Source organism: Hippichthys cyanospilos, chromosome 20 (assembly GCF_059441005.1).
Source record: "Hippichthys cyanospilos isolate Australia breed blue-spotted pipefish chromosome 20, RoL_Hcya_1.0, whole genome shotgun sequence".
NCBI lineage: Eukaryota > Metazoa > Chordata > Actinopteri > Syngnathiformes > Syngnathidae > Hippichthys > Hippichthys cyanospilos.
In genome coordinates this window covers 13,158,621-13,186,471 of record NC_142388.1, presented here as the reverse complement: position 1 = coordinate 13,186,471, position 27,851 = coordinate 13,158,621, and the positions used below count along the sequence as shown (strand labels likewise).

The 27,851-nt window shown below is 38.5% G+C and overlaps 1 protein-coding gene across 2 annotated transcripts; it reads right to left on the bottom strand.

Moving 5' to 3' along the window:
- Positions 1 to 10,574: 10,574 nt before the first annotated feature.
- Positions 10,575 to 27,254, bottom strand: LOC148407464 (endoribonuclease ZC3H12A-like). Of its 2 annotated transcripts, XM_088402740.1 has the most exons (7): positions 27,149 to 27,254; positions 24,255 to 24,628; positions 17,748 to 17,887; positions 13,702 to 13,936; positions 13,501 to 13,607; positions 11,438 to 11,824; positions 10,575 to 11,347 (listed from the first exon to the last, which is right to left on the bottom strand). In XM_088402740.1, the coding sequence occupies exons 2-7, from the start codon at positions 24,539 to 24,541 to the stop codon at positions 10,998 to 11,000; spliced, it is 1,506 nt and encodes a 501-aa protein (XP_088258866.1). In that variant the 5' UTR covers positions 24,542 to 24,628; positions 27,149 to 27,254; the 3' UTR covers positions 10,575 to 10,997. The 2 variants fall into 2 exon arrangements, with proteins under 2 accessions (XP_088258866.1, XP_088258865.1); XM_088402739.1 differs by having other exon boundaries at positions 10,575 to 11,824.
- Between the last annotated feature and the right edge of the window lie 597 nt (positions 27,255 to 27,851).

Below are 27,851 nucleotides of genomic sequence, written 5' to 3'. Positions count from 1 at the left end.
AACATCTAATGGTTTCTTGCCCCCTTATGGAGTTAATTCACAATATCAGTCAAATGTTTGGAAACCCTGAAACCTACATGGACTCAAACATATGATGAGGTCAGCAAATCCAAACTGTTAATGCTTATTTGTTGTATGGCTCAAGAAATGGCATATTTTCCCAGCTTTGCAACAAAAAAGATTGTCATGACCCTAGGGCAGTGGTTCTTAACCTTGTTGGAGGCACCGAACCCCACCAGTTTCATATGCTCATTCCCCGAACCCTTCTTTAGTAAAAAAATAAAATATGATATTTTTTACTGGTGGACGAAATGAATTGTGCATTAATATAACCTTGGTCAAATAACAAAACCAATACAGTGCATGGTAGGAAATCTCAGAGCAGGGACGCTTTCAATGACTGTGCCCACTAACTGCAGACTAGACCGATGGATGGACCTCTGCGGCGGAGGCTCCACCGAACCCCTGAGACCGACTCACCGAATCCCTAGGGTTTGATCGAACCCAGGTTAAGAACCACTGCCCTAGGGGGTTGGCTGTATTTGTGTTGTTGTTTTTTCTATCTGCAGGCGTTTTTAGGTAATTGCACTTATTTTCTGTCAAACTGCCTCATGCATCACTGCAATGCTGGTCTGCTATTGGTCGGAGTCTCCTCACATAGATGCTGCGCTGCTATTGGTCGGCCTCACTCGTATCAAAATGGCAAAATAAAAGCTTTGTTCAAAACCGTATTTATAGTGCATTTTACTGCTTAATTCAAACTTGAATGGATTAGGCATGGGTCCCATGATTGCTAGTGATGTCAAAGAGAGAAGTAAGAAGATGATTTATATGGAAAAGAAGCTGGACATAATCAAGATATACAAAGCTAGCCTAACCTGGCCTACCCTTACTAGGGTAACAAGCAGCACTCAAAGGTAGCTAAATCCTTTCTACATGTTTCAATTATGTTTTCTGATTGTATACATGTATGTTATACATACGTAGCACTTACTATACTATTTTGATACCAATTTTTAATATATATGTACAATTTTGATGTTTTTACCTAGGGCTCTAAACGCATTAGCTATTTAACATAGGTTTGAATTGCACGACATACGGTGAATTTGTTATATATATGTACAGGTGTGCGTGTGTGTGTGCGTGTGTGTGTGCGTGTGTGTGTGTGTGTGTGTGTGTGTATGTGTGTGTGTGTGTGTGTGTGTGTGTGCGTGTAAAAACGTAGGTCTACTAATCACTGATCATATTACATGGAGAGATCTGCTTAGATGGAGCCCGTCATGTTTCTTTTAGCTACCGGAAGTTGACGGAGAAAAACTTTGCGAACGTAATAGAAATGTTTTGGATGTGGTTTTGCGTCTTGTGTGCAGCCAACACTATTGTGCACTGAAATCAATAGCAAATTGTATAGTATTTGTATTCTCTCTTTCCCTCACTCTCTCACTTACAAAATATGGTCTTTCTTCAAAATCGCTGCATTGTCTTCATTCACCTTTATGGGAGATGCCACTACATCTCCCACACTGTTTCTTTAAGGCTGCATTAATGGTTTAATTTTTTTTGTCAAACGACCACATCACCAGATCTCAAGCGCAATTGCAAATTTAATGGAATGCTCATGACTTGATAGCTTTTTATCACGTGTATTTGTCACATATATTTCTGCATCATTTAAGGGTAAAAGTGAAGTCAGCATTGGGTGTGTTTTCAAACCATCAACTGTTATGAAGCCTTCTCCATTCGTAGAATGTCTCTACCATGTTTACACGTCATATGTTGTATGAGGGAGGTGGGAAGTCAGACTTTTTCGCCCTTCAACTAGAAAAAGTGTTCCTGAATGCCTCTTTGAACTGAGAGGTCCAAGTTGCAAAGTCAGGAGGAAAGAAAGTACCCCAACATCACAAAATACAATTTATCAGAACAACACAACAAAAATTGTTTGAAATATCTCAATCTTGTTAAAAGTCAAGATAATTTGCGATTCTTGCTATATTAACCAGAAAAATCAAGTAAAAACACATGATTTTCCTTTGTGGGCCATATGAAATGGTGTGGGGGCTGTATCTGGCCCCAGGGCATTGAGTCTGACACCTGTGATTCTTGTAAACAAATACTTGAGTACAGCTCAGCATCTGGCTATCAGACATCAATACTTGTGATGCGCTTTTGGCAGACCATCAAACACATTTAAAACGGCATAAAAAATAACATATGCATTCTTTTTATTTTTCCAAACTAAGGATTTTGTGCAAATTGAGCAGCAAAAACTCAGTCATCATGCACTTTTAAGCCTAAGGCACCTCAGTGCATAACACATAGCATTGAGCACCAACAGCAAACCTAATGTTAGCATCAATAGGTTTAGTGTGTGTGAGCAAAGCTGTTTTCCTTCTTAACTGGTCGTAAAGAGAGAAGGTATTGACTTAGAGGCATTTTGTGGCTGTATATGTGGCATTCTCTAAAGAAACCTTCCATTTCCTGTCTTGACTGACATTCAGTGGCCCCTTGAAAATGGACAAATGGACCAAGTGCTTATTGATGAGAAGACATGAGTTTGCATGGAGTCAATACAGTGCAAATGTTATTGCCTGATAGTGCACTGGAGTGTTCTTCACATAATAAGGTGTTGCTGTCACTTTAGGAGTTGGTGCTAAAATGTACAATCTCTCAGTGTGATTAGAGAATACGTAAGATGCAATTTATAATGATAAGGTCAATCTAACAAAAACTACAATTAAAATAAAGACAAGGCCAGAACAAACTAAATGATGCATCCTCTTAATGTTTTGTGGGAGAAATCAAGCCAAATGTTTAACAAAGTAATTACAGTATATCATGAAAGCAGTTGTGCATTGTTAAATAGAAGGTAACCTCGGATGACACGTCATAAAAATTCTAATTATATGCTTTAAAATGCATTTAGTTAAAACTCTCCCCTTTTATCTGAAAAAAAAATTGGGCTTTGAAACACCAACAGCAATATAGCAAAGACATCAGCCCCGGATTTGGCATGAAGTTGGTACAGGTGGCATTCATCCAGCACTGGCATAAGGCATGTGAACCGAACATGGTGAAGGAATCCAGAATGCGTAAGTACCATATTTCTGTGAGCACAAATCTACTTCGCTTATGAGACCAATTTGGGAGAATTTCACAAAAACGTGATTATTGTATAAGTCTACCCCTGATTTCAGTGGTTACATAGATCATGGCTGTCCAATTAATGTGTGTTATTAAAATGTTAAAATTACAGTACTTTTAGAGGCATTTCTACATTGTGTATCAAATTACATACTATTGCGGTTATGGGGGCAGGTAGTAGGGTGGAGACGAGACAAGTGCAAGGCGATGTACACATGTGCATGGATGCAAAATGCTGCAACTAATGTTGTGAAGCTTTATTTTTTGACACAGCTGAATATTAATTTGTTGAAAAGCTCTAAAAGTCATCATCACTATCTGATATGCCAAATAGCTCCTCCCATTTAACTCACAGATTTTCACTCACAGGTTATCTTCCTCCTCATCATTCATTCAAACATCCTCATTACTCTTCCACAGTTAGTCATTTTCGGACCTGCCCAGTTTGTTGGAAATGGAATTCATCAGAAAAGATTTGCTGATCATCTTACTTTGGATACTATTCAAAGTTTTCTTTACCCAAGCACATGCACCAACAAAAAGATACTACAACAAATCTCACACAAGATGTAGATGACTGGGAGGGGTGGTGGTGGAAGTGGGGCCATGACGTGGAGATATGAAGCGACCAAGTGCTGCAAGCACCAAGTCCTCAAGCGGCAGTCACCTAACACAGGTTGAATTTAGGAGCAACAGATGTGTTGAGCTGTGACGGTCAATGTGGTGGCTTGTTTTGTGTAAGGGTATCCTTCAGCAGATGCACCAAGCATACCGTCCCAGGCAGAAAAGGTACAATCTATTTATTAGTCTAAGGGCACTTGGTAGGGGTGTGGGTAGCCTTGCAGTATCTGGAAAAATTATATTTGGGAGAGCCCAGTTTACAATTGTGGAAGCTGGTCGACAAAAAACTTTGCGCTGAACCAGATATCTACCACCTCCAAGAGGGTGGATCTCCGTTATCAAAATTCCAATAATGTAGGTGTTCCCCATGTCCTCTTCGGACAAGTTTGAAAGGCACACCCCCTCAGCCTTTTCCCGTTAAGAAAATTTCCTCAATAGAGTCAAAAGCCCAGCTGACCAATTCCATGATAGATTTTTGAAATAGAATATTGCAGGGGACTACAATTATAGTTTAACAGAAGACAGCACAGACTGCATTTACTTTACAAGTCCATGCAAATGCATTTACAAGTACATTCAAGCATATTTGCATGTGCCTTCAAATGTATTGAAAGTACTTTCAAATGCACCTGATAATATGTTTGAACATATTGGCAACTATGCCAAAAATATGTTAAGCAACAGAAGACTTGACCTTGCCCCTTGGTTAGTTAAGTGGCGACCTCAAGCACTCCCACCACAATGACTATCAGATAACAAAGCAGGACAATGACATAGCAGGCAGCAATGGGAATAAAAGGAGCTTAGTCACTTTTGTTTTGATGTCTTTTAGAGAGAAGTTTTTAATTGTTGGTAGCTGGTCATGTTTTTAGGACACTTACTCTCTGGGAAGCTGTACATTCAACGTGGACTTTTTCTTTTCAATCTAGCAGAATATGTGCAGTCTTCAGGGACACTGCGGCAAGGTCAGGATTATGGCTGAAAGAGAAAGTCAGCACGTGAGGGCTCAGATTTCTCCTTTTTTTCACTTTACAGCTAAAATACAAATATCCCCTGAAGCACCATAAAAGAGACAATTATACAATTCTAAATCCCTCCATTACTGTTATTTGGATCAACTGTTGTAAATAATAATCTGAATAATAAATAATAATAATGACAGATTCCCAATGCTATAATTTATCATGTTAGCTTTACTTTGAGGTTCACTGCACAACTCTGGCCAGCATTTTTTCATTAAGACTTTCTGCAAAATTCTGGAATATTTGTGTGATTTTTCTTCAACTCATCCAGTTGAGCATCTATGCAATGGTGTTGTGGGAACATAAAGATGCCTTTCATGATGACAGCATGGGTTTGATTTAAATCTTATCAAGCCCAATTAAAGTAATGGTGGTTTAAAAGAGCATCGGGCATAAGAAATGTACCAAAAAATCATTTGTGTGAGACCCCTAATAGGAGAAGTCAAAAGCCGCAGAAACAGCAGAAGCTTTAAGGTCAGATATTTCTGATTTTGGATGAACAACTTGTCAATCTAAATGTTTCTTATTTTATGGGGATGATCTTAATCAATAAAGGGTTTGGGTTTTTTTCCCCCCAAACCGAACTCTTGTAATGTGATTCCACAGAAGAATGGATTTCCGCTGGAATACATTCGTAAGGTTAACATAATTAACCTAAATCAAGTCCATCGCCTGATATTGTTGCACAGCACGGACCCTGCAGGGCACTCCCATGTCTCGGAGTCGTCAATGAACTTAAAACGAACGCTGTTTGTTATGGTTCTCTAGCATCACCTGCTGGTGAACGAGGGAAAATACATACGTTAGTGGAAAATACATACCTAAGTGGCCAAAGTCATAGTTTTCACAATCCAGAACGTGGTAACAACACTTCGAAAAGAAAAAAAATGCTAATGATGATAATTATATTAATAACGAACAATCATAGCAACAACGATTTCATCCAGAGTATTCTGTCATACAGAATTTGAAAGGGAACCGTTTCATGATCACTTGTTTAGATATATCCTAGACATATCCCATCAAGTCTCATGGTGAACTGTGATTAACTTCAGTTGATTAATAATTCATTCATTTATATATTTTGTTATAGGCCGACTACACCCAGTCACACAACGTTTATATCATATACATGTAAACATACCGCTTGACACAAAGTCAACAGGAAAGTGCAAAATACCGAATAAATAAGTTGTCATTGGGGTGAGATTTCAAGGAAAAAATAATTGATATCACTTGTTTTTTGATTGCGGTCACTGATCGTCATTCTACAATAATTTGTTTTAACTAATTGGTATGACTCAAAGGCACTCAGTGGAACATTGGTGCGTCCGGTTTGCAGCTCAGGGACCGAACTTCAAATCTTGTGTGGAGTTTGCATGTTCTCCCCATACCCGCTTGGGTTCTCTCCGGGGACTCCAACTTCCTCCCACACACCAAAAACATTCATGGTGGGTGTATTTGAAATACTAAATTGTCTCTTTAGGTGTGATTGGGTGCGTAAATGGTTGCTGGTCTCTGCGTGCCCTGCAATTGGCTGGCAACAAGTTGAGGGTGCCCCCAGCCTACTCCCCAAAGTCAGCTGGGATAGGCACCAGCAAGCCTGCGTCCCTTCTGAGGATAACCTACAGATAGATATACAGTGGACCCCCGTGTTACAGCGTCCCTGGCTTACATTTTTTTCATGTTGCAGTGTAGAATACTGAGTTTTTTCATCCCCTCTTTACGGTATTTTCCCGGCTTTGGAACAAAACAACTGTCATGACCCTAGGGAGTTGACTGTATTTGTGTTGTTTTGTCTCCATTTACAGGCGTATTTAGGTAATTTTCAATTCAATTTTCAAAATGGTAAAGCTTTGTTCGATTGGGGGTGGTAGTTAGGGGTGGTAATTAGATGCTATATATGGAAAAGAAGCTGGAGATAATCAAGAAATACGAAGCTATTAGGTAGCTAATACAATTACTTACTATACTTACTATACTGTTTTAGTACCAATTTTGAATATGTCTGTACAATTTTTATGTTTTTACCGGGGGTTTTAAACGCATTAGGTATTTAACATAGGTTTGGATTGCCTGCCATATGGTAAATTTTCCTTACGAGCCCAACTGTGGAACGAATTAATCTCATAAAATTGGGGCCCACTGTATGTCAACCTGGCATGATAACGACGCCCTTTATTTCCCCACTCACCAATGTGTAGCTGAGGTTTTATGACTTTTGAAAATTACCACATAGTGCATTTGACAAACCAAAGCCTTCTCTGCTGGCCTAATATAACCTGAAATTATGATAACTATAATAAAGTATAATAATTATAATAACTATAATAAAAGTCAATTTCATTTTAAATTTATTTTTACTAAATAAATATATTTTATATATAATATTATTCTCCATATTCTGTTCTTTTCATGTCATATTATAGCCATATGGTTACACTCCTCCAAGTGCTGCCATTTTAGTGTAGAGATTTTAGCCAATTTGAATTCAGCTAACGTGTGTCGCCAGGCTGTATGTAATCTGCCTGCTCCCGGAGGTGCTTGGGCATTCGCTTTCACAGTTGTGGGCTTCTGCGCAAGCGCTGATGGATATTGGAGTGGCCGTATACCTAATAGACCTAATAGACTACAGTCAGGCAGACCTCAGTCGACTTCCAGGCAGACTGGGAGGCACTCGGGCATTCGCTTGAACAAGTAGAAGGCTTCTGTGCAGTGTGCAATGGCATATTGTGTATGGACCCATATATTTGTTAGACAGCTGCATTAGCCAATCAAGTCATAAGATTGCCACCTAGAGGCCTCGCGTATAACGTGACGTAAGTGGACGCTCACTGCAGAAAGGCGGTGGTATATTGATCCAAATACATAGTTACAATCAAGTGAAGTGATAAAAATAACTTTTTAAAATGAAGACTATTTTGTGGCTCTTTTTTTCCACAGATGTTTTGTTATACTAGCCAATGCGTTAACATCAGCAAAAAATAAAATAAAGTAAGTGGAGCTCATAATAATTGTTTGGGACTAGCCAAATAGTTGATTGAGATGACACACCCTGTTCATCACATATCACACCAGCCACAACACACGCCATCTTGCTACCATAAAAGGCAAGTCCTGCCTCGCAGGTTGTGCATGTGTTTATTTGAGTGTGAGGGTGAACAGATTGAGTTCAGGGGATGAGGGTTGCCACATTGAATTTTTATAGTTGTATGAGGGTATCACATAAAGTGTCCATATTTTTTTTATTTTTATTATTTTACTGCAGGTAGTGCAGTAAAAAGCACATCTGCCTCGCAGTTAAAGGGACCTGAGTTCAAATCCACCTGACTCTAGCCTTCCTGTGTGGGGTTTGCATGTTCTCCTTGAGCCCGTGTGGGTTCTCTGTACACACCACTAAATCATCATTGTGTTTTTAACAACTTCTCTCTTGATAAAATGAGAATCCTTCACGCACTAATCTGCCTCATCACCAGTCACTTTTTGGCATGCACACATGCGCCTTACAAACCCTGGACAGTGCAGGAAAGCTGCTAAATACATCATATTTTCACTACATATGACCACAGTTTCTATGTCCTTCTTTGTTCCCATTATGCTTATAAATTGACAGGTTTAATGTGATATGATTTTTTGCCATGTCGGGACTGAGCTTCTCTAGGCACATCCCCAACCACTGCAGATTTGAATTTTTATAACGTTCATAATTATTTCGTGAAGCTGGGCTTTTTTCCAGACATATTTAAAAAACAAAAATCCATCATGTAACAAACCACAACACATTAAAAATTGGAATAATAATAATAATAATAATTTTGTTATCTTTACTAAAACAAATGTCCACTGTCGCAAGAGACAGCAATGAAACAAACAATACCACGAAAATGACATTTAATTTCATTTAAACAGTTTCATTTGGGATTCAATGTGGTCATTACTGGAAGGGGGGGTACCAGACTTATTTAATATTTACAGATTTACAGACTTTCAGATTTTTGTTTTGTTTTGTTTTTTAGATTTGGGCTCAGTTCTAGTAAATTTTACTTGGAAAATTCATGTTTTATTTTGATTTTGTATTTGGATTATTTAAAATGTGATAAGTGGGATGTGAAATGTCCTTCATTTATCGAATGACTCACGAGCCAGAATTCAAATACAAGGAACAAAGTTTTTAAGTTCCGTATTTCTCCAAGTAGAAGTTGATTTTTTTTTCCGCATTTTCAACCCTCATATTAGGAGGGTTGATTTATTACCACATTACTCAATTCTCAATTCTCAATTACTCAATACCACATTACTCAACCAGACCAATTTTCTCCACTTATCAGTGCTTGAATATTATTGATTTAAAGTCTAAATGTACAATTGATCTAAATGCAAACGCTAAAAGAATCTGTCCGTCCATTCCATCCGCTCTTTCCCTTCCCATAGTTATTCATGTTTAGACCAGGAAAATTGGTAGGTGAGACTTTCGTGTGGTTAACCCCTATATAAATACACTTGGCTTGACAATGAGTTATATACACAGAAGTAGTATAATAGAAAAAGTGATAATCCATCAGAATGATATGCCTAAATTCATACTGCATTTTGGAGGTCGTCCCTATAGATATATATATATATATATATATATATATATATATATAAAGAGAGAGAGAGAGAGTGAGAGAGTATTTTTCAAGTGCAAGACAAAAACAATTCTTTAGCTTGCAAAATACCTTTGTGCCAAAAAAAACCTTGACCAACATGCTAACAATTTCTTTGAATTTTAAATAAATAAAATGTGTTAATTCGTATAAGACTTATGTTATTTTAGAGCAGTCACAAAGCAGAGCCACTTGCCGAAGCTTTGTCCATATCGAATCCCGCTCTGTCTGAGTCATGCATCTTTTGAGTCCTTGAGCACCTCACTCACGTGGTTGGCCTGACAGGCCATAAATGCAAGCTAGCAGCCAGGTTTGCGCCAGGGCAGCTGTGGCGACACAAGGTCGCTTACTATCACCGCTGTATGAATGTGTCTGTGCATGAATAATGTATGTATGTAGAGTGTCCAGAAAAGCATTTTATAAAGGTGATGCACTTACTCCATATTATATGTTTCGCAATTCTGTTAATTTTTGTTAACTATAATAAACTTGGTACCCATTAGATTTATGGCAAAGAGAACTCGAGCCGCATCGCAAGGAAAATGAAAAACAACTGCTTGGTGCTCATTCAACATTTCACTGGTGTTCACTGACTGTTCCCAAACTGGAAAATCTGAAAAAAATAATCCACAACATAATAATTTGTAAATTGTGCATATTAACACAAGAGATTATGAAAAATTTACAAAAGATGATATTTATTCTGTTTTGCAATAGTTTTTACATTGTGGCAAAACTCATGGTGCGTCTTATACATGGTAACAACAAAGAAAGTACCAGAATTTGACCCCCAAATTAAGGGTTCATCCTATACACAGGTGCATCCTAGATTTGAGGAATTTCGATAATTGGCAAAAGGTTCTTGTGAGAACAAAGACTACTCTAAAACACGAATATAGGGAATTACAAAAAGGTATTCCATAATGAGTTTAAAATCAAGTTTACATAATTAACTACTATCATCTTAAAAAAAAAACCTGCACTGTACATTTTCAGATTATAAACCGTGACTTTTCCCTCATGATTTGAGCCCCATATATATATATATATATATATATATATATATATATATATATATATATATATATATATATATATATATATATATATATATTCTTTGAAATCAAAGAATTGATTTTGATCGTTTGAACTGCTACTCAGCAGTATTCTGTTGGTGTTATGTTGAAAATATCCATCTAATTTCTATAGATATGTTTTCAGTCTGTTAAAGAGAGGATATTGCTGTTGGCAGGCAATTAAATACATTATTTAAAAAGAAAAAACTTCCATGTACCATCTTTTTGCATAAATATCTGATGTTATGACCTGCAGCATAGAGTTTATTGCGGCTCATTCGCGACAAAAAGTTTTATTTATTCATTTATTTTTGAGAGGGGCTCAATTTTTTGCTGCTGCGCCCTATATACGGATGCAGTTTGTAATACAGTCCATTTTTTACAGCGACAGTCACACCCTGGATAGGGGTTGATCAGATTTTCATTGTTTCCTATGGGAAAAGTTATTTAAAATCCGAATAAGTCCACTACAAAATTTGCCTCTGAAATCAGAGGGCAATATGGCCACTCCTGTAGCTCTGGATGAGGGGGATCAATTGGGACACCTCTGACACATGCGGGTAGGCGTTCATGACTCCTTCAACTGTGTCTTCAGGGTAAAGCGTGCTCAGCGTGATCCTCATCTCGTTGCGGAGCTCATTGGATGGGCTGCCGGCGTGGCTGCCCTGCACCCATGTGACCCTGGGCAGGCTTTGGGTCTGCCTGTGCGCGGACCTATTGAAGTAGCGCTTCTCGGAAAAGCCCGACGGATGCTCCCGCTGATGTAACGGCACAGGCGGGCAAGAGGCCCATGCGGGGGGATGAACAGTAGTGGGCAAGGCGGGTCCATAGTGAGCACCTGTGCAGTGGGCACATGCAGACTGCTGGCAGGTATTTTGAGGAAAGTAGTAAGTTCCCGCAAACTTTTGGCCAGTGCCACCGTACGAACCTGCGAGGGAGCCGTCATGGCTCATGCTGCAGCTGCCCACTCCGCTGCTGCCGCTCATGCTGTAAGGCGCATCCAAGATGTAGAGTTTGGACATGCAGCTATCCAGCGAGCTGAAGGCCTCATCCGCATCTGTGTTGGGCCAGTCCGGGAGGCCCCCTGGCGTTCCGGGGCTGTTGCTGTCTCTCTGATAGGTGAAGAGTTCACTGTGAAGAGGCTCATCTGTATTGGCGGCAGGGGGGTGCGAGTGCGGATGTGAGTCTGGCATGCTTGGATTGAAGCTGGACGTCTTGGCTCGGTCTCTGAGCTCGTCGGCCACAGACAGTTGTGATTGGTTTGTCCTTTCTGGGTGGAAGAACTTGCACTTGACGCCATATGTACACTTTTTTCCTGAAGGAAAGAAATGATATCAGCTCCAAGTGTGACAAGTAAAAATATTTGTGAGTGAGTATTTGTGACTGGTGTACTTTCATAGTCAAAACGGAAATTATGATTCAGCATTATGATTTCTGCTTACCAATAAATGACTAGGAAATGAAAATATCTGATCATGAATATCTTGATCGTCTTCCGCTATGTTGAGCACTGGCACTAACATGTGATGCATCATTATTGAAAGCAATGCAGTTATTTGGCATTTACAAACTCTTGACTCATGAAAGGCCACAGTTCATATAAATGAACTGCGAAGTAATCATCTTTTTCATTTGTGCATCGGTTCACGTTTCCTGTGAAATGACAAAGTATATATGAAATATATAAACATGTCCATGTGCTGTTTTTGCGGAAAAAGTAATGTTCCTCACAAACCAAAACTTAATAAAAGTATAAAAATCCCTTTGTTGACACTTTGTCACCCTTTGGTCGTCTGTCCTGCAAAGCAGACTGAAGTACAGTAGTATGATGATGATTTTCAAATATATAGAATGCAGCAGAAATAATTTTTAACTGAATCAAATTAAATCAAATTAAACTCAGTATTTTACATCGCAACATGAAAATAATGTAAGTCAGGGACGTTGTAAGACGTGGGTCCACTGTATATACGTATGTACATACAGGATCAGGCAAAATTATCTGACACATTTGTGGGTTAGTCACGGATTTTTTTACAGTGTGGATATATTTTACAGCGCATTGTGGGGCTTTACTGTTGTCTCGAAATAAAATATTGGCGCTGTTCTGTATTGGTTTTTCACTTGTCAATTTATTACAAAAGGCATAAGGCTCCAAAAGCTTGCTTTCTTCTCTCCTGTGTCTCTCCTGTGCGCAAAACTCAGCATACACACAAACGTGCTAGTAAGCACATTGATTAACAGCCTGGTCTCTGTGAGCCAATCACGTGACTCGTAGGCGTGCCGAGAGGAAACACACGTCTGTGTGCTTACATAGACAGCAACGGAGAAATGCACAGCTCTGGAAATATGACTTTTACCTAGATTTCTTTGGTAATAAATTGAAATTTAAAGTCTATTGTTATGATATAAGAGGCTTCACTTTAATTCGATGTCCGGGCATATCCGTTTATAAAAACCTTCTTGCTCAGAAAAAGAGCTAAAACACTTTCTCATAACAATATGAGGGTTCAGGAAGAAGAGGCATAGCTGGGACTGTGAAATACATGAGTGGCAATGTTTCCAATTTTGTATTACTATATTAAAATGATTGTTTTAAACAAATTTTGGGCTTTAAAACAGGTTTAGATTTTTGGTTTTATTCCATAGTTTAGTAATGCATTGTAAAATCATAAACAAAATAAAGCTGGCTACTTCACGGATTTCACTTTGCGCATGTTATTTTTGGAATGTAACCCCCGTGATAAACGAGGGATTGATGTATACAATTAAAAAAAAGCATTATATGTACTTTTGTGGTGTATTATATATATATTATATATATATATATATATATATATATATATATATATATATATATATATATATATATATATATATATATATATATATATGTGTGTCATGCGAAGGCATAGATTTTAAAAGGGCTTATGTATTGGATCCCATCAGATTGGTTTGACAATTGACATGGACATCAAGATATGAACCAACCATAAGGGCAGTGTTGCAGTTTGTTGTCAAGATTTTGTGGCTTCTTTCGTAGGAAATCATCAATGGTGGGGCCGTTTCTACCCAAAGGGTCATCTGGGGGCATGAACCTGTAGAAGCACAAAAGACTTCTTAATATCTAATAGATTCACTTGGCAGCGTAATTATTTGTATGCAAAATATATGTCCGCCGCACCGTCTTACTTGTTATTGGCAAACGTGTACATTAGCAGCCTCTCCTCAATGAATTTTTTCCATTGGGGATTCTCCATCTGAAGGTCACGGTAGTTGTCATTGGACACGATGATTCCATCTACATCATAAGCCAGCCTCACAATGTAGCGATCATCATAGCACACAACCCTTTTTCCATTCACACAACGAGACGGCGTGTACACTAAGATCTTCCTCCTCTCGAGATCATGGAGAATGTGTTGATCTGTCAGGCACATGGGAGAAGAGGATAAAATCACATAACTATAGTATTTTTTTGTATAGAAATGCATATAATTCATTTTCTTTAACGAGTTAAAGGGCTTTTACTGAGCTTGTTTGGGAAATAGGCAATACAACCATAGACTTGTAGTGTTTTTTTTTTTTATGTGAAATACAGGCAAGCAAGGTACTTTACAGTTAACATGCTGAATAAAAACAAGTCTAAAAAACAAGACTAAACGTAACAAATCAGAACTTTGAATAAACTCAACACAAAGGGGAAGAAGACTTGAGGAAGCATGACTGATAACAAGAGAAACAATGACCCGACCCAGTCTGATAGAAAAACGGGAATTAAATACAAGCAAACTGACAAAAGGGAACTGATACACACAAGAGAGCGTTCTGATGAGAACAGGTGAAAAATAACTCATAATGACTAAGAAAGGAAAACCAAAACCTTGAAAAACAAAACCAAAAAAAGCAGTGCATGAAACAAAACCAAATGTAATTCAAACAGGCACAGAACATTATGGTAATATTCAAAACAAAATGTTATATTCCACATCGGTTTTGTCAGTTTTATGTGTTACGTGTTTATGTTTATTCACATGTTTCTTTCAGATTTTCAGGTACTCAATTCCCCATCTAATTTTTGTACAAAACATACATTGAATACTCGGCATATAATGAATACTCGCCGTTGTTTTCAAATTATTCGGGCATATAAAAAAATAAAACAAAAAGTCAGGCCACCAGTTTCCCATGCCTGCTCGAGGAACAGTGTTCTAAAAAAGCAGGTGTCTAATTTTAACCATGTTTTTTTTCTTTGCTTCAATTAGACTACACACCCTGCAATTCATTAAAGCATGACATCTATTAAAGCAGAGGCCACTATGTGAGTAAAACTAAACCACAACTACTCAAGGGATTATGATAATGTTTATAATTACAATGGGCCTTGTTCAATTATAAATGGGTCTACAAGTAAGGCTGAGCAATAAAGCAATCTAATTCAATGACTATCATTTTAAAAATCAAAGTTTTTAAAAATTGCTAAATCGCAAAATCGATGTTTTATAAAAGTGGCTATGGCCCAGTATCGTTCTGTGGATCAACTGGTTCCGGGCCGTATGGGGCGCACCCGAAATAATGAACTTGTCATTGCCTGGAAGTGTTTGTGCTGTTCTTTCCTCCCTCTTCAGGCTTTTTTTTTTTTTTAATTTTTTGGTGCAAAGTGAGCACTAAAGGATTTCAAGCACAGAAAAAATAATTGCTCGCTCGAAACCTCTGATTGCTCGCTCACAATACCCCTCCTTCCCTCGCTCAACATCTAGATCTCTGCGCACTGAGCTTGGCACACACGTTATGAATGTGCCACAAAGCCAGCCAATCAGAGCTAGCAAAAGTACAAGGCAGTTTGGTCTCCAATTAGATCGCTTGTTACGTTCACCCAGAAAAGGCAAACAAGATCGCGTCACTCCGACTTGGGCTGGAGAAAGTACACTTCTTTGGAAACAATGTATGTGTCACATCCTGCGTCCCTAATGTGTTGTCCTGTTTGCAGATTGGGGAGCAGAACCACTGGCCACACACCTGCTCCTCATTCCAATCAGGAGACTATTTAGGTGCGGTCAGAGCTGGAGAGTGTGGCCGGATTATTGCCTCTGTAGCCCTCTTGTGTACATGCCAGTTCCTTGTTCCCTCGATTCCTAGCGCCTTTGCCCTAGTGTTTTATTTGCTACTTTTCCTCCTTGCCTCCAGTCTGCCAGTTGGTCAGCACTTTACTTTGTTACTTTGTATTTTCGGCGGTGCCCTCCTGCTGGTTCTGCTCCCCACGTCTTAGTAAGTTACTTGCTCTTTTGCATAGTCTCTTTTAGTTGTACTTTGAGTCCCCTTATCGTTTTGTTGTACTTTGAAGTAACTTTGTTAGAAACCCACGCGGTGCGTGCTTTTTGTGTTAATAAACCGTTGTCTCTACTCCACGCTGTCTCCTGTGTCCCGGGTTTCACAATCAACCCGCCCGAGTCACAATTGTGACAGTATGGGCAGGATTATTTTTATTATAATCATTGTTATTATTATTGTCTTATTTGATAGAACTACCTTGTTCGTTTTTGGTGTCCTCTTCCAGAAGTACTTTAACTTTAGCCTTATACAATGCTTCTCAATTATATTTTGCAAAACCTCCCCTAGAAAAGAGAACCCCCCCCCCACTTGCTACACTGACTATAAATAAGATTATCTAGCAAAATTGTTTGACGAAGCACAAAAAACCCCAAGTGTATCAAAGTGCCTGAAAAAAATGTCAATCCCTATTTTTTCACAATTATACTTTACCCTGGGGTCATCTGCACCCCCCTGGCATCATCTCGCCCCACTATTTGAAAAACACTGGCCTAATCCATTCCAAGTCACCCCACTCCACCAAAAAAAAAGTCCCTTTAAATGAATGATTCATAAATACTCCAGCAATATATTAATTTTCAGGCACTTTGATACCTTTGTTAAAAAGCCTTTTTTAACAATTGAGATCCTCCTACATGTTTACCACAACCCACAATGCAAAGCAATGCACAATCTCAATTGGTAATGTAAGAATCCAATATCCCTGATCTATCGCTAAGATAAAATCTTAATTCATTCACTGCCATTGATGTCATAGATATCAACGTTCCATTTGAACTGGGCTGGCACATGAGTCAAAAATAGTGTCTTACATCAGATAACAGACATTTCAACAACAAATGTGACATCACGAACGAGTTCGCCTGAAGCCTTTGAATTCCAGAATGGACGTCTGAAGGGACACCTCATAGCAAAAGACTACAAACCTCAACTTGAGTTCGACATGTCTGCCCGCACAGTGATCATCAAACGGGAACGCCTTCTTTGATTCTTAGGTTTGTTTCTTAAAATGTTCTTAAATTGATAAACTAAAAGTACATTTACTGTTTCTTTTTTTTTTTAATTCATTTTATTATTGAAGAGGTTTCTCTACCAGAAGGTTGAGAAAAGGGTTCGAGCCCCTATTAATGTAACACTTCATGCAAGAATCCGCATAATCCTCCTCTGCATCCTGTGCCAAAGTTTGTGGAAGTTGCCAACAATCGTCAATGTTGCATTTTGCAGTAATTCAGAATCCCCACAACATTGCTGGTGTTCTGTTGGTTTCTGTTAATGCGGTTGAATAACGTGTTCTGACTCTTGATATTCCTCGACGTAGGCAAATGAACTTCTTGCACTCACTGAGGCATGTAGATTAGCAAGATATAATTGTCACCATTTCCACTGACTCCAGTTATGCATTTGGCATTATGCTTGATCTAGACAAGCTCTGACGACGCTGGAATTTCCTCAAGACAAATGGGAATCATCATTCAATTAAAAACAAATATAAATTAGTTAACTGAGTAAGTATGGAGGTCTTTGGGAAGGGGTAAAGGCCCGGTCAAGACAGGTGACGAGTCTACACCTTCAAAAAGAGGAAAGCTTTTCTCAGGCAATACCAGGAGTCCTACTTGAAATCATACTTCTCTTTGAGCGCTATGTTTTCCAAAAAGGACCCTCCAAGTGACAAAGAATGGATGTTCTAGCTTTTTGTTACAAAACCAGATCGCAAATACCATATATAGTTCATATTTTATGTGCACTTTGTACAAATGAGATTAAAATAATGCATTACATTTATAGCCTGAAGGTAGTTTTTAATGTGTTGCTTTAACAGCTGGGTGCAGTCAGGCTTAAAAAGAAAAAAAAAATCTTCCTTTCAAAGCCTGCTGTGTTGGGGGTCATGTGATGGATCATGTGACTACCTGTAATAGGGGCCTCGGGCCTTGGCTGCTCCTTCCTCCACATGGGAATGAACACAGTGATGTCTCGCAGTCCCTTTTCCCAAAACCAGTTCACTGCCATCTGGATCCCCTGACATGAGAACACCTTCTTGTCTCCATGGCTACACACATATGAACAAACACACAAGCTTACGCTAAACAAAAGTACAACACTGTCTGGCTAAGCACGTTGCTAAAAAAAAAAAAAAAAAAAATCCTTCCTCTTTTATAAGGAAGTAGGTTGGTCAAAAGTGAAACTTCCGCAAAATACCAGTAAAAGAAACACAGTATTGTATCTTAAACCGTAAACGTTGTGGTTTAATGTGCAGTCAAAGGGAACAATATGATATACAGTGCAGGCAGCCACATTTAAGCACTTTTATACTGATGTCATCTCTTAACTAGAAAGCAAAGACGAGCTGGTCGTCCCTTTCAAGTTTGAATCTGTTGCCTGGAATTACATGTGGTTAGCACAGCAAGCCCCAAGACTTGTGAAAATAAAAAATGGAGCAACAAGAAAAGAAATTAAATACAGTAAAGACATAAGGGAGATTATTCACGGTTTGAGCATGAGCAGTTCTAGAATGAAAATGCAACAGGCTTGAATTACACATGATATTTTCCAAGAAACACTTTCGAGGGGCATGGGGGCAGGGTGAAGGGGTGGGAGAGTTTTGTTTTAGTTTAACGTTCTTAACAGCTAGTTAACTAAGTACACTTCAGTTGTGTTTAGCTTGAACATACAATACATTTGCATTTTAAATCATTTGGTGTCAAACATGTATTCCAGTGCAGTTCTTAAAACATGTTTTTAATGTGCAATACTATTTGATGGAATGGTCATTTACTGTACCTATAATTTCATGTGCATCATTTTACATAAGCTTACAAAAATATGAAAGTTTACTACCACTGGATGGATAGATGGTCCAAGCTTTGTATATAATGCTGAATTTCTTCAGCCATAAATAGAGTTGTCATTTTGGAAATGTAATAAACTTAGCCAAATCGTTAACCAGAGAGAGAAATACATCATTTATCCTTATTCCCCTTACAAAGCAGCTAAAAGTATACATAGCTATGGCTCATCTGACATGCGTGGAATTTTTCATTTTGTTTTTTAACCCTTTCACTCCCGTTGCGACAACGCGTGACACAGCTTTTGAAAAAATGGTAGTGGGTATGGGAATTTTATTGCTAAAATGAAATGGCATCCCAGTGGTTCATTACACACCTATCTAAACATCCTAGTGGCCTTTTCCATACTCTACAAGCCAGTGCTGGGCCCACTGTCAACAAGGTAGCTTGCCTTGTATAATTTCTCCTCAATTAACCATCTCGTACTACGGAAATAATTTGATTATATCAGCTATATATGTGTGTTATTATACAGTAGAATACACTAATTACTCTGTGCTGTAGGTGTTTGGTGATCATTTTCACTTCTCTGGCATGTTTTTGTAAAAGTATCATGGTCTATGGCAAGGGTTCTCAAACTTTTTGGAGTTAGAGACCTCTTTGAGGAAGCAAATTTTCCAAGAACCCCTATTGCAAATGTTTGCAGAATCAAAACAATGAAAAAAATAATTTAAGCCAAACACAAGTGCCCTTTAAATCAGCAACATATTCAATTAGACACCACGTATATTTGTGTCTTTTTAGCTATAGCAAAGTTTAGAAAATAACAATTGCAAATTGCACAACCTCCTCATAACAAACTAGGTCAATTTCCCCCAGAAAGCTTGCTGCCAATTATTTAGTCAAAAACAGTATTATAAAATAAAATGACGTTTTAGCTTTGCCAGCTTCATCGCCTCATTAGCATGCAATCTTAGATACAGTTTTGACTAATTTAAAAATCATTACATTTTAATAATATGTTAAAGTGGTTGAATTGATTGCTTTATTGAAAAGTCATGAATACTTTCACAATCTAATATAAAATGAAATGTATACAAATGTATATATATTTTTAATTAACACAATCTTCTGTCCTTCCTAGATATTACAGTGGCTTCTATCTTGGTAGGTGAAGCGAATTTAATTTAATTTAGTTGTGTCATTAGTTGTGTCATTCCTTCATATTGTAAAACTCTAAAGAAAACAAAATACACCAACTAAATGAACAGAAATTGTGTTGCTTAAATCAATCATATAACTGAATTAGAAATGATATTCCTTTCAATAAAAAAACGTCAATTAGATGCAAACAAGTATGATGATCAATTCAAAACATTTGCATATGTCGTTGCTTCTCAAATAGTGGGGCGGGCCCCACTGAGGGGGGGGTGCAAGGTGATGCCAGGGGGGTGCGGATCATCCCAGGAAAAAGGCTTTGTTTTTGTCATGTGGAATGTAATTGCAATAAAGTAATAATTTTCATCATTTTCTTTTAGTTTCAGGCACTTTGGTGCACTTGCTTCTTTTTCTTCTGTTTAAGACTAAGTTATAACCCGTATAAACGAGATAAAAATAATTAACAGTTGTTGAAAGTTGATTTATATTGCGTTTTCTGTTGTTAATGTTAAAAAGGATACATGTGTAGGTATACTTAAACAATTTTCAACAATAATAATCTTATTTATATTCAGTGCATTGACTGGGGGGGGCGAAAAGTTTTCTCTTTTCTAGGGAGGGCCTGGCAAAATATAGTTCAGAAGCACTGGCATATGCTAACATTTACCAAAAGGAAATTCCTAGCACAAACGAAAAATGCTAAGGAGCTAAACACATACAAGGCAACACTATATAACACACTGAAGATAAAAACTAACATTAGCCAGCATGTTATCTACAGTCACAAGTAGGACCAAAAAACGACTCATTTTGGGCATATCAGCATAAATGACAGCATTCCAACCAGAAAAACACAACTCACAGACACTCGTGGGCAAGACCTCACAAAGACAAGGGACGAGCGGCGGCGCCAAAAACAAAGACTAAGCCAAACAAGGCACAAATCTGTAACTGTTAAAAGATAAACTTAATCAGTTCCAAAACACCCAAATTATTTCACGGACCCTCTGCAGTCAGGTCACGGACCCCCGGGGGGTGGCGGACCCCACTTTTTCCAAGTATCATCGACTTATAAACAAGTAATATATGCCATATGTTTGATCTCTTTTGGGAGAAAAAAATAATCTGCAGTGAAAGGGTTAAAGTACCTGGAGCTTTCTAAATAGTTTCAATTGTTTTGTTGGCTCTTCCTTATCATGAATATGTCAGGTAAGCATAAAGGTGTGACCGAGAACAGTTTGGCCATCCTTTACTCGCAACTTCCTTGTGAGCGCAGACACAACTGTTACAAGTGTTTAGTTATATGAACATGAGTCAGTTGTTGGAAATGTGAAGGCTACTTCAAAGTAGCACTTTGGCCTGTGCAGGTGCTTGAAAAAAAGAGCTGAGAAAATGTTTTTACTTCCTGCTGCTCTCATGAGGAAGTGAGGCTGGATGTATACTGAAACATAAAAACACAACTCTACTATCAGGCAAGTCATAAAAAGCAGCTGAACAGCAAATATAAAAATAAATAAATAAAAAGGTTAGCCTTTGGTTGCAATAGTTGATTCCTATGATACAAGTATAGTGTTTGCCTTGCTTGTCAAATAGTGAGCTCAACGTTTATCTCTGTGAGAGCTTTTAATTCTAGCACCTCACTAAAGGTATTACTGTTTCACGTTTTCCTACTTAAAAATCCAACTATGTGATGAATACCAAACGTGACAGTATCTTGAATTTGCTCCATAGAAACATAGTTTTATATTTTAGCTGGAAATTGAATAAGTATACGGTGGTGTCTTGAGATATGAGTATCTCAACCTACAAGTTTTTCTTTAGATATTGAGTGAAATGAAAGACGCTTCGGGCTGTTTTATGCAGCTTGTCAAATTTATAATATAATATAATATAATATAATATAATATAATATAATATAATATAATATAATATAATATAATATAATATAATATAATAAACTTGGTTGTCACTTGATGCCACTTGGCTGTCAGCATGTCAGTTTTTGCAGCTAACAGTAGGACATGTTAACTGAGGTTGATGCAGCATTATTTTCAATAAAAGAAGCGAGCAGACTGAACCACCGTCCAAGTCCATCCTTCTTCACATACAGGAATATTACTAAATTACTAATGATGTCTCTAGCTACAGTAATTCAATGAAGAGTGGCAAGGTAAGCAGACGAATACTTCAGTTAGAGAACACAGAAAGATATTCCATTTGACTCGTTTATTTATTGCAGCCTTTTGGTATGCAGTATACACACACACAATCATAAACTTGGTGAAACATGGATGCTGCTCAACTTCAGGTTGTTTACGGCAAAATGAACCCAAATCCTGTCGCGAGGAAAAGGAAAACCAACTGCTTCAAGCGCATTCAACATTACACTGGCGAGGCGTTCACTGACCACTCACATGTGGGGAATCTGAAACACGTTTATCATGCAACAAATATATAACATTCGGATATGAACACAAGAAAATACGAAGAGTTTACAAAAAAAAGATTTAATCTGTTTTGCTATAGTTTTGACATTGTTGCCAAAGTGTTGGTGTCTCTTATACGTGGTATCATAAAAAATACTAGAATTTGATGCCAAAATTAATGGTGTGTCTTATACACAAGTGCGTCTTTGGGGAATTGTGGTATTTAAAGAAATTAAACAATGTCCTAAAGAAAGCCCTGACCTGCCGACACACAATGAAAAATGCAGATGACATGATAAAGGTTAGCATCAGCATAGTTTATTAAACCTTCTAAGAAAAAGGGTGGAACAATACTGGACAAAATTACCATACTCAAAGTGGCAAGCATATATTCTTCACCCTATCCTAGAAAAGACCAACACTAATGCAAATCATTGAGCCACTGAGAATAACAATGTGAATACTCGCAAAAATTGGGATATCCTACAGGGATGGTGGAAGAGTGGTTGGCAAGCCCGTCTCACAGTTCAGAAGTAGGAAGTTCAATTCTGGTTCCAGCCTTCCTGTGTGGAGTTTTCATTTTCTCCCCATGCCTCTGTGTATTTTGGCTCCGGCTTCCTCCCACCTTGCTTGGTAGCACGCACAGTTGCATGGTACCTAATTGGGGTGGCATGGTGGAAGAGTTGTCACCGCGTCCGCCTCAATTGCAAAGGTTGTCAGTTCCATCGCTGAGAAGGTGAGGAGGTGGTCTGGTTTTCGGTTACACCGTCTGGAAACCTTCAGGAGAGTTTGTGGATGTTTTTTTGTCTGAAAATTGAGTTCCTTCAATGACAGGCTTGTTCATCTGGCTCATGTTGAGGTGTAGAGCTCCGCTGGTGTTCATTTATCCCATTCCTTGCTTTCACATCATCACAACTTCATGTCCATTGTTGTTGGGGCCAAACTTTGGCGTTTAAGTCTCCAATGAGGATGCGTACATGTTTCCTTTTATATTTTTTTTAGTAGGGCTGTTGGGTGCCCCCTGTAGAAATCTTCCTTTTCTTCATCTTCTTGGTCTATTGTTGGGGCGTACACTTGGGCAACAGTGAGTTTGACATTACTGCATGAGCTTGTTGGAAATTGGTTCCCATTCCAGGAGAATGTTCGCCGCCTGTTTGCAGACCGTGAGTCTCATGCTCTTCTCATGTCTTGCGTTCTTTTTCTTTACTTACAAGAATGTTTCACCTGATATAAGTTGTGTTTTACCAAAATTGCTCCTTCTGGTTTCGCTGACTTGGCGCTTTTATTTCTTTCTTTTCTTTGGCAATGAGAGTTGCCGAGCTGGGTTGGGGTTTTGGTGGACAGGATTCTCCGTCTCGACATCTTCTGTTGTCATCCGGGGCCTTCCTTTGGGGTTTGATGGGTTTGCTTCCTCCAATGGCATGCCCATATTGCTTGGTTTTTCATGGATTCCATTGCTTCTCTTTCTGTTTGCATAACCATTTGGGGTTCAAAGCAATTGGGCGGTTGGCCCAATGCACCCGGGGCCTGGGCCCTGCAGACCAAAGTCCTGAGAGATGTAAGATGGGCTTCCCCTGGCACTGTGCTGTGCCCAGCATTTGGCTTTGCTGGTTTTAGGGTGCTAGTGACCTTGCCCAACCCCCAGCTCCGGTCTGGCGTCTGTTGTCTGGATCAACAGACGCTGTGTATGACAAGAGTTATGACCCATGTCGTGGGATGAGAGGTTGCAACCCTCCAGGGCCGCCTCGACCCTTTTGAGCCATTGAAACCAAATAAAACATTTCCAATTAATTGTGAAATGATTATTTGTTTTTATATTTTTTAGGGTTGCAATCAAGTTTAGTTAGACTTAAATTTAAACTGTGCTGAACAACATAACTACTTTTCATCTATGAGACCAATTGACATCAGAACCACATGAGAGACGTTAAAACAGCGTACCGTATTTTAGTCAGCCTGGTTTGTTACATAAAGTTATCAGTAGGAATGGCAACTGTGTCAGACAAAGTGTGCAGAGTCATTCATTTCTTACTCACTTTTGACTCACCTCATGGCAACATTGCTTCCATCTATGACTACTGGTCTGAAGGCAAAAGCGGTGTCTCTGTCCGGGACTGGTCTGTTGGACCCAGGGCTGCAGCCTCTTGAAACCAGTTTGGGACTACTTGGTATGCTTTTGTCACTGCGAATGTGACAGGTCTTGATTAGCTCTTCGAGAATGTCGTTGGTCTGGGCGTTGTGGTCGAGGCTCTTCAGCACCCTGTCAATGTCCTCATGGGAGTAGCCCAACTTGAGAAAACGCTCCACTTTAGCGTGCTGATTTCCGTGGTCCATGACACTGGCCAGACGGATGCTGGAATCTTCTCCTTGGTGTTGGACAACTTTTACGCTTGGTTCAGCCACATCTCCATGGCGATAGGTCTGTGTGTAAGAACAGTTGAAAATGAATAGAGGAAGTTGCATTTTACACCTCCACCTTGTGACAGCAACATTTGAAAGACTTTGGTGAAATTCTCATAGCAAATTATCAAAAGACTGCAGGTCAAATAGTTTACTAAATTAACAATATGAATTTAGGGGGAAAAATAGACTGTTTTCTATATGAATTCATGATTCATAGTTTGCAGTTACTTAAGCGCACTGCTTCTCAAATACTGGGGCGGGACACCTGGGGGAGCGCGAGGTGATGGCAGGGGGTGCACGGATGACCCCAGGGAAAAATATTTGTTTTTGTCATGTGAAGTTTAATTGCAATAAAATAAAAATGTTCATCTTTTTTGTTTGTTTTTCCCCCCCAGGCACTTTGATGCACTTGTTTTTGTTCTGTTTAGACTAAGCTGTAAACACTGTAAAAAATAATTAACAGTTGTTGAAAGTTGATTGATGTTGATTTTTATTGATTTATATTTATATATTACATAGAAGTAGTTGAACTGAATTTGAACATCTTTCTCCCTTTTTAACTAAAGTCAAAAAGGTACTGAGCATACCTGGGTCAGTTGGACACAACTTTTGAGGTTATTCTCTTGACCAAAAAAAAGTTAGGTAAAATAAATAAAAACAAAATCACCCAAATATGAAGGTTAGTTCATGAGTTATTCACCTGACACAACTTTTTTGGGGAAATGAATAATCCACATCCAAGCCATGATGTTGTTTTATGGGTTATTTATTTATTTAATGCAGCTTTTGGATCCAAATTTTAACCCACAAAACAATGTAAACATTTCGTTGATCCAAACAACTTTTTGGGGAAAATGAATAACCTAGAAAATTGGGCCAAGTGGGAGTTGATCAATGTTTTAACCAAAATATATCTAAAAAGATTTTTAGTTATTTAAATCTATACATTTTCCTGAAACTACAAATAGCCACAATGCCCTGGCAGAACTCCTTTTCGGAAACCAAAACCTGTCCCAGATTTCAAGGAAGTGAATGTCAAGATGCAATTATACTTAAGCAAATGGTTGTCTTTTTCATTTCCTCTAAAAGCAATAATAATTTGGCCCAATACTTTTGTCAATTTGGCTAAAAGTGCTTTGATTTGCAATTGTTAAGCTGATGATAAAAATGTCACTACAGTAATCCCTCATTTATCGCGGGGTTTACGTTCCAAAAATAACACGCGCAAAGTGAAATCCGTGAAGTGGCCGGCTTTATGTTTTTTATTATTTTACAATGCAATACTAAACTATAGAATAAAACCTGTTTTAAAGCCCCAAATTTATTGTATTTCACAGTCCCAGTTATGCCACTTCGTCCTGAAACCGGACATTGTTATGAGTAGTTGTTGGGCTCTTTCTTTTTCTGAGCAAGATTTTTATAAACGGACATGCCCAGACATCAAATTAAAGTGAAGCCTCTCATATCAAAACAATACACTTGAAATTTCAATTTATTACAAAAGAAATCTAGGTAAGATTTCCAAAGCTGCGCATTTCTCCATTGCTGTCTGTGTGTCGACATAGTGCGTGCGTTTGCTCCCAGCACGCCTACGAGTCACGTGATCGGCTCCCAGAGACCAAGCTGTCAATCAAGGTGCTTACTAGCACGTTTGCACACAGCAGTAACAGGAGAGAAACAGGAGAGACGAAAGCAAGCTTTTGGATCCTCTTGCCTTTTGTAATAAATTGACAAGTGAAAAACCAATACAGTACAGCGTCAATATTTTATTTCGAAACAACAGTAAAGCCCATGAGCCAATCAGGATTCGGAGCACAATGCGCTGTAAAAAATATCCATGCTGTAAAAAAATCCCTGAAGCAGCGAACCCGTGAAAGGTGAACCGTGATACCACGAGGGATTACTGTATATGAAATTGATTACTGAAGGCCAAGTTGCAGCCGGCAATAAATATTGGGTGATTAGAAAAATACCACGTGTGAATATTGCAGCAGAGGTAAGATCAAACGATTGAAAAGACTAAATGCAGTCACACACAACAGCATGCTGTACTGCATATCCAGTGTTGTTGTCATGCTCAGCTGCATGCAAAAGTATGAGTTGTTGGCTGGTTTTAGTGTTTTCAGTACAACTTCACATGCTACACAGTGTGACTAAACAATGACACAAATGCAGAAAAGAAACTTCCTGTTCTTATCTTACAAACAAAACATTGCATTACGCCTTGCAGGTGTTCTGTACTGTAACTCCAAGGTTATCATTAGTATGAGGAATACAAGGTTAAAAAAAATGGAAGTGGGGAGAGTTCTACCCAACAAATCCAGATATCAAGACATTTTATGAAAAAGACCTGAAACAAGATTTGGACTCAATTTGCTCATACTAGTCCACTTTTCAAAGTGTATCACTCCGTTGTCCAGTATGTAAACATCACATAACAACGTAACACTAACTTATTCATTCAAACAATGACAGACCCTAAACACATTTAAAACACTTTCACTGAACATTTGGTGTTAAATCTTATGAAGTACTTACATATAGAACGTTGCGATGGATCACAGAGCTGATTTGAAGCGTCTACGGCTTCCTGTGCTTCAGCAGTCTGAGCAATGCAGCCGTCATTGTGAGCAACTCTTATTACTCATAGGAGGAAGTGGCTGCTAAGAGCACTAGGAGAAGGAAAAAAAAAAAAAAAGTAAATTTGCACTCACTTCCTCATAGAACACTGAGCCTGAGGGGTTTATTTTCCTTTTGAGCTCTTCCTGGTAGGGTGCTATCAACATTTACTGAGAGGTTGGAACTTGTCCACAAGATTCAATAGCAAAGTTGGAATCACCCATAACTTGTGTGTGTGTGTGTGTGTGTGTGTGTGTGTATGTGTATACACACATATATATATATATATATATATATATATATATATATATATATATATATATATTACATACAGGGGGCCCCCCATGTTACAAGATTAATCCGTTCCGCAGTTGGGTTTGTAAGGTGAATTCACTGTATGGCGGGCAATCCAAACCTATGTTAAATAGCGAATGCGCTTAGAACCCCCAGGTAAAAACATCAAAATTGTACATACCGTATTTTCCGCACTATAAGGCACCCTGGATCATAAGGCACACCCCCAATTAATGACGTATTTTAAAACTTTTTCCATATATAAGGCACACCGGATTATAAGGCGCACCCTCAATTAATGACATATTTTAAAAAATATTTCAATCAC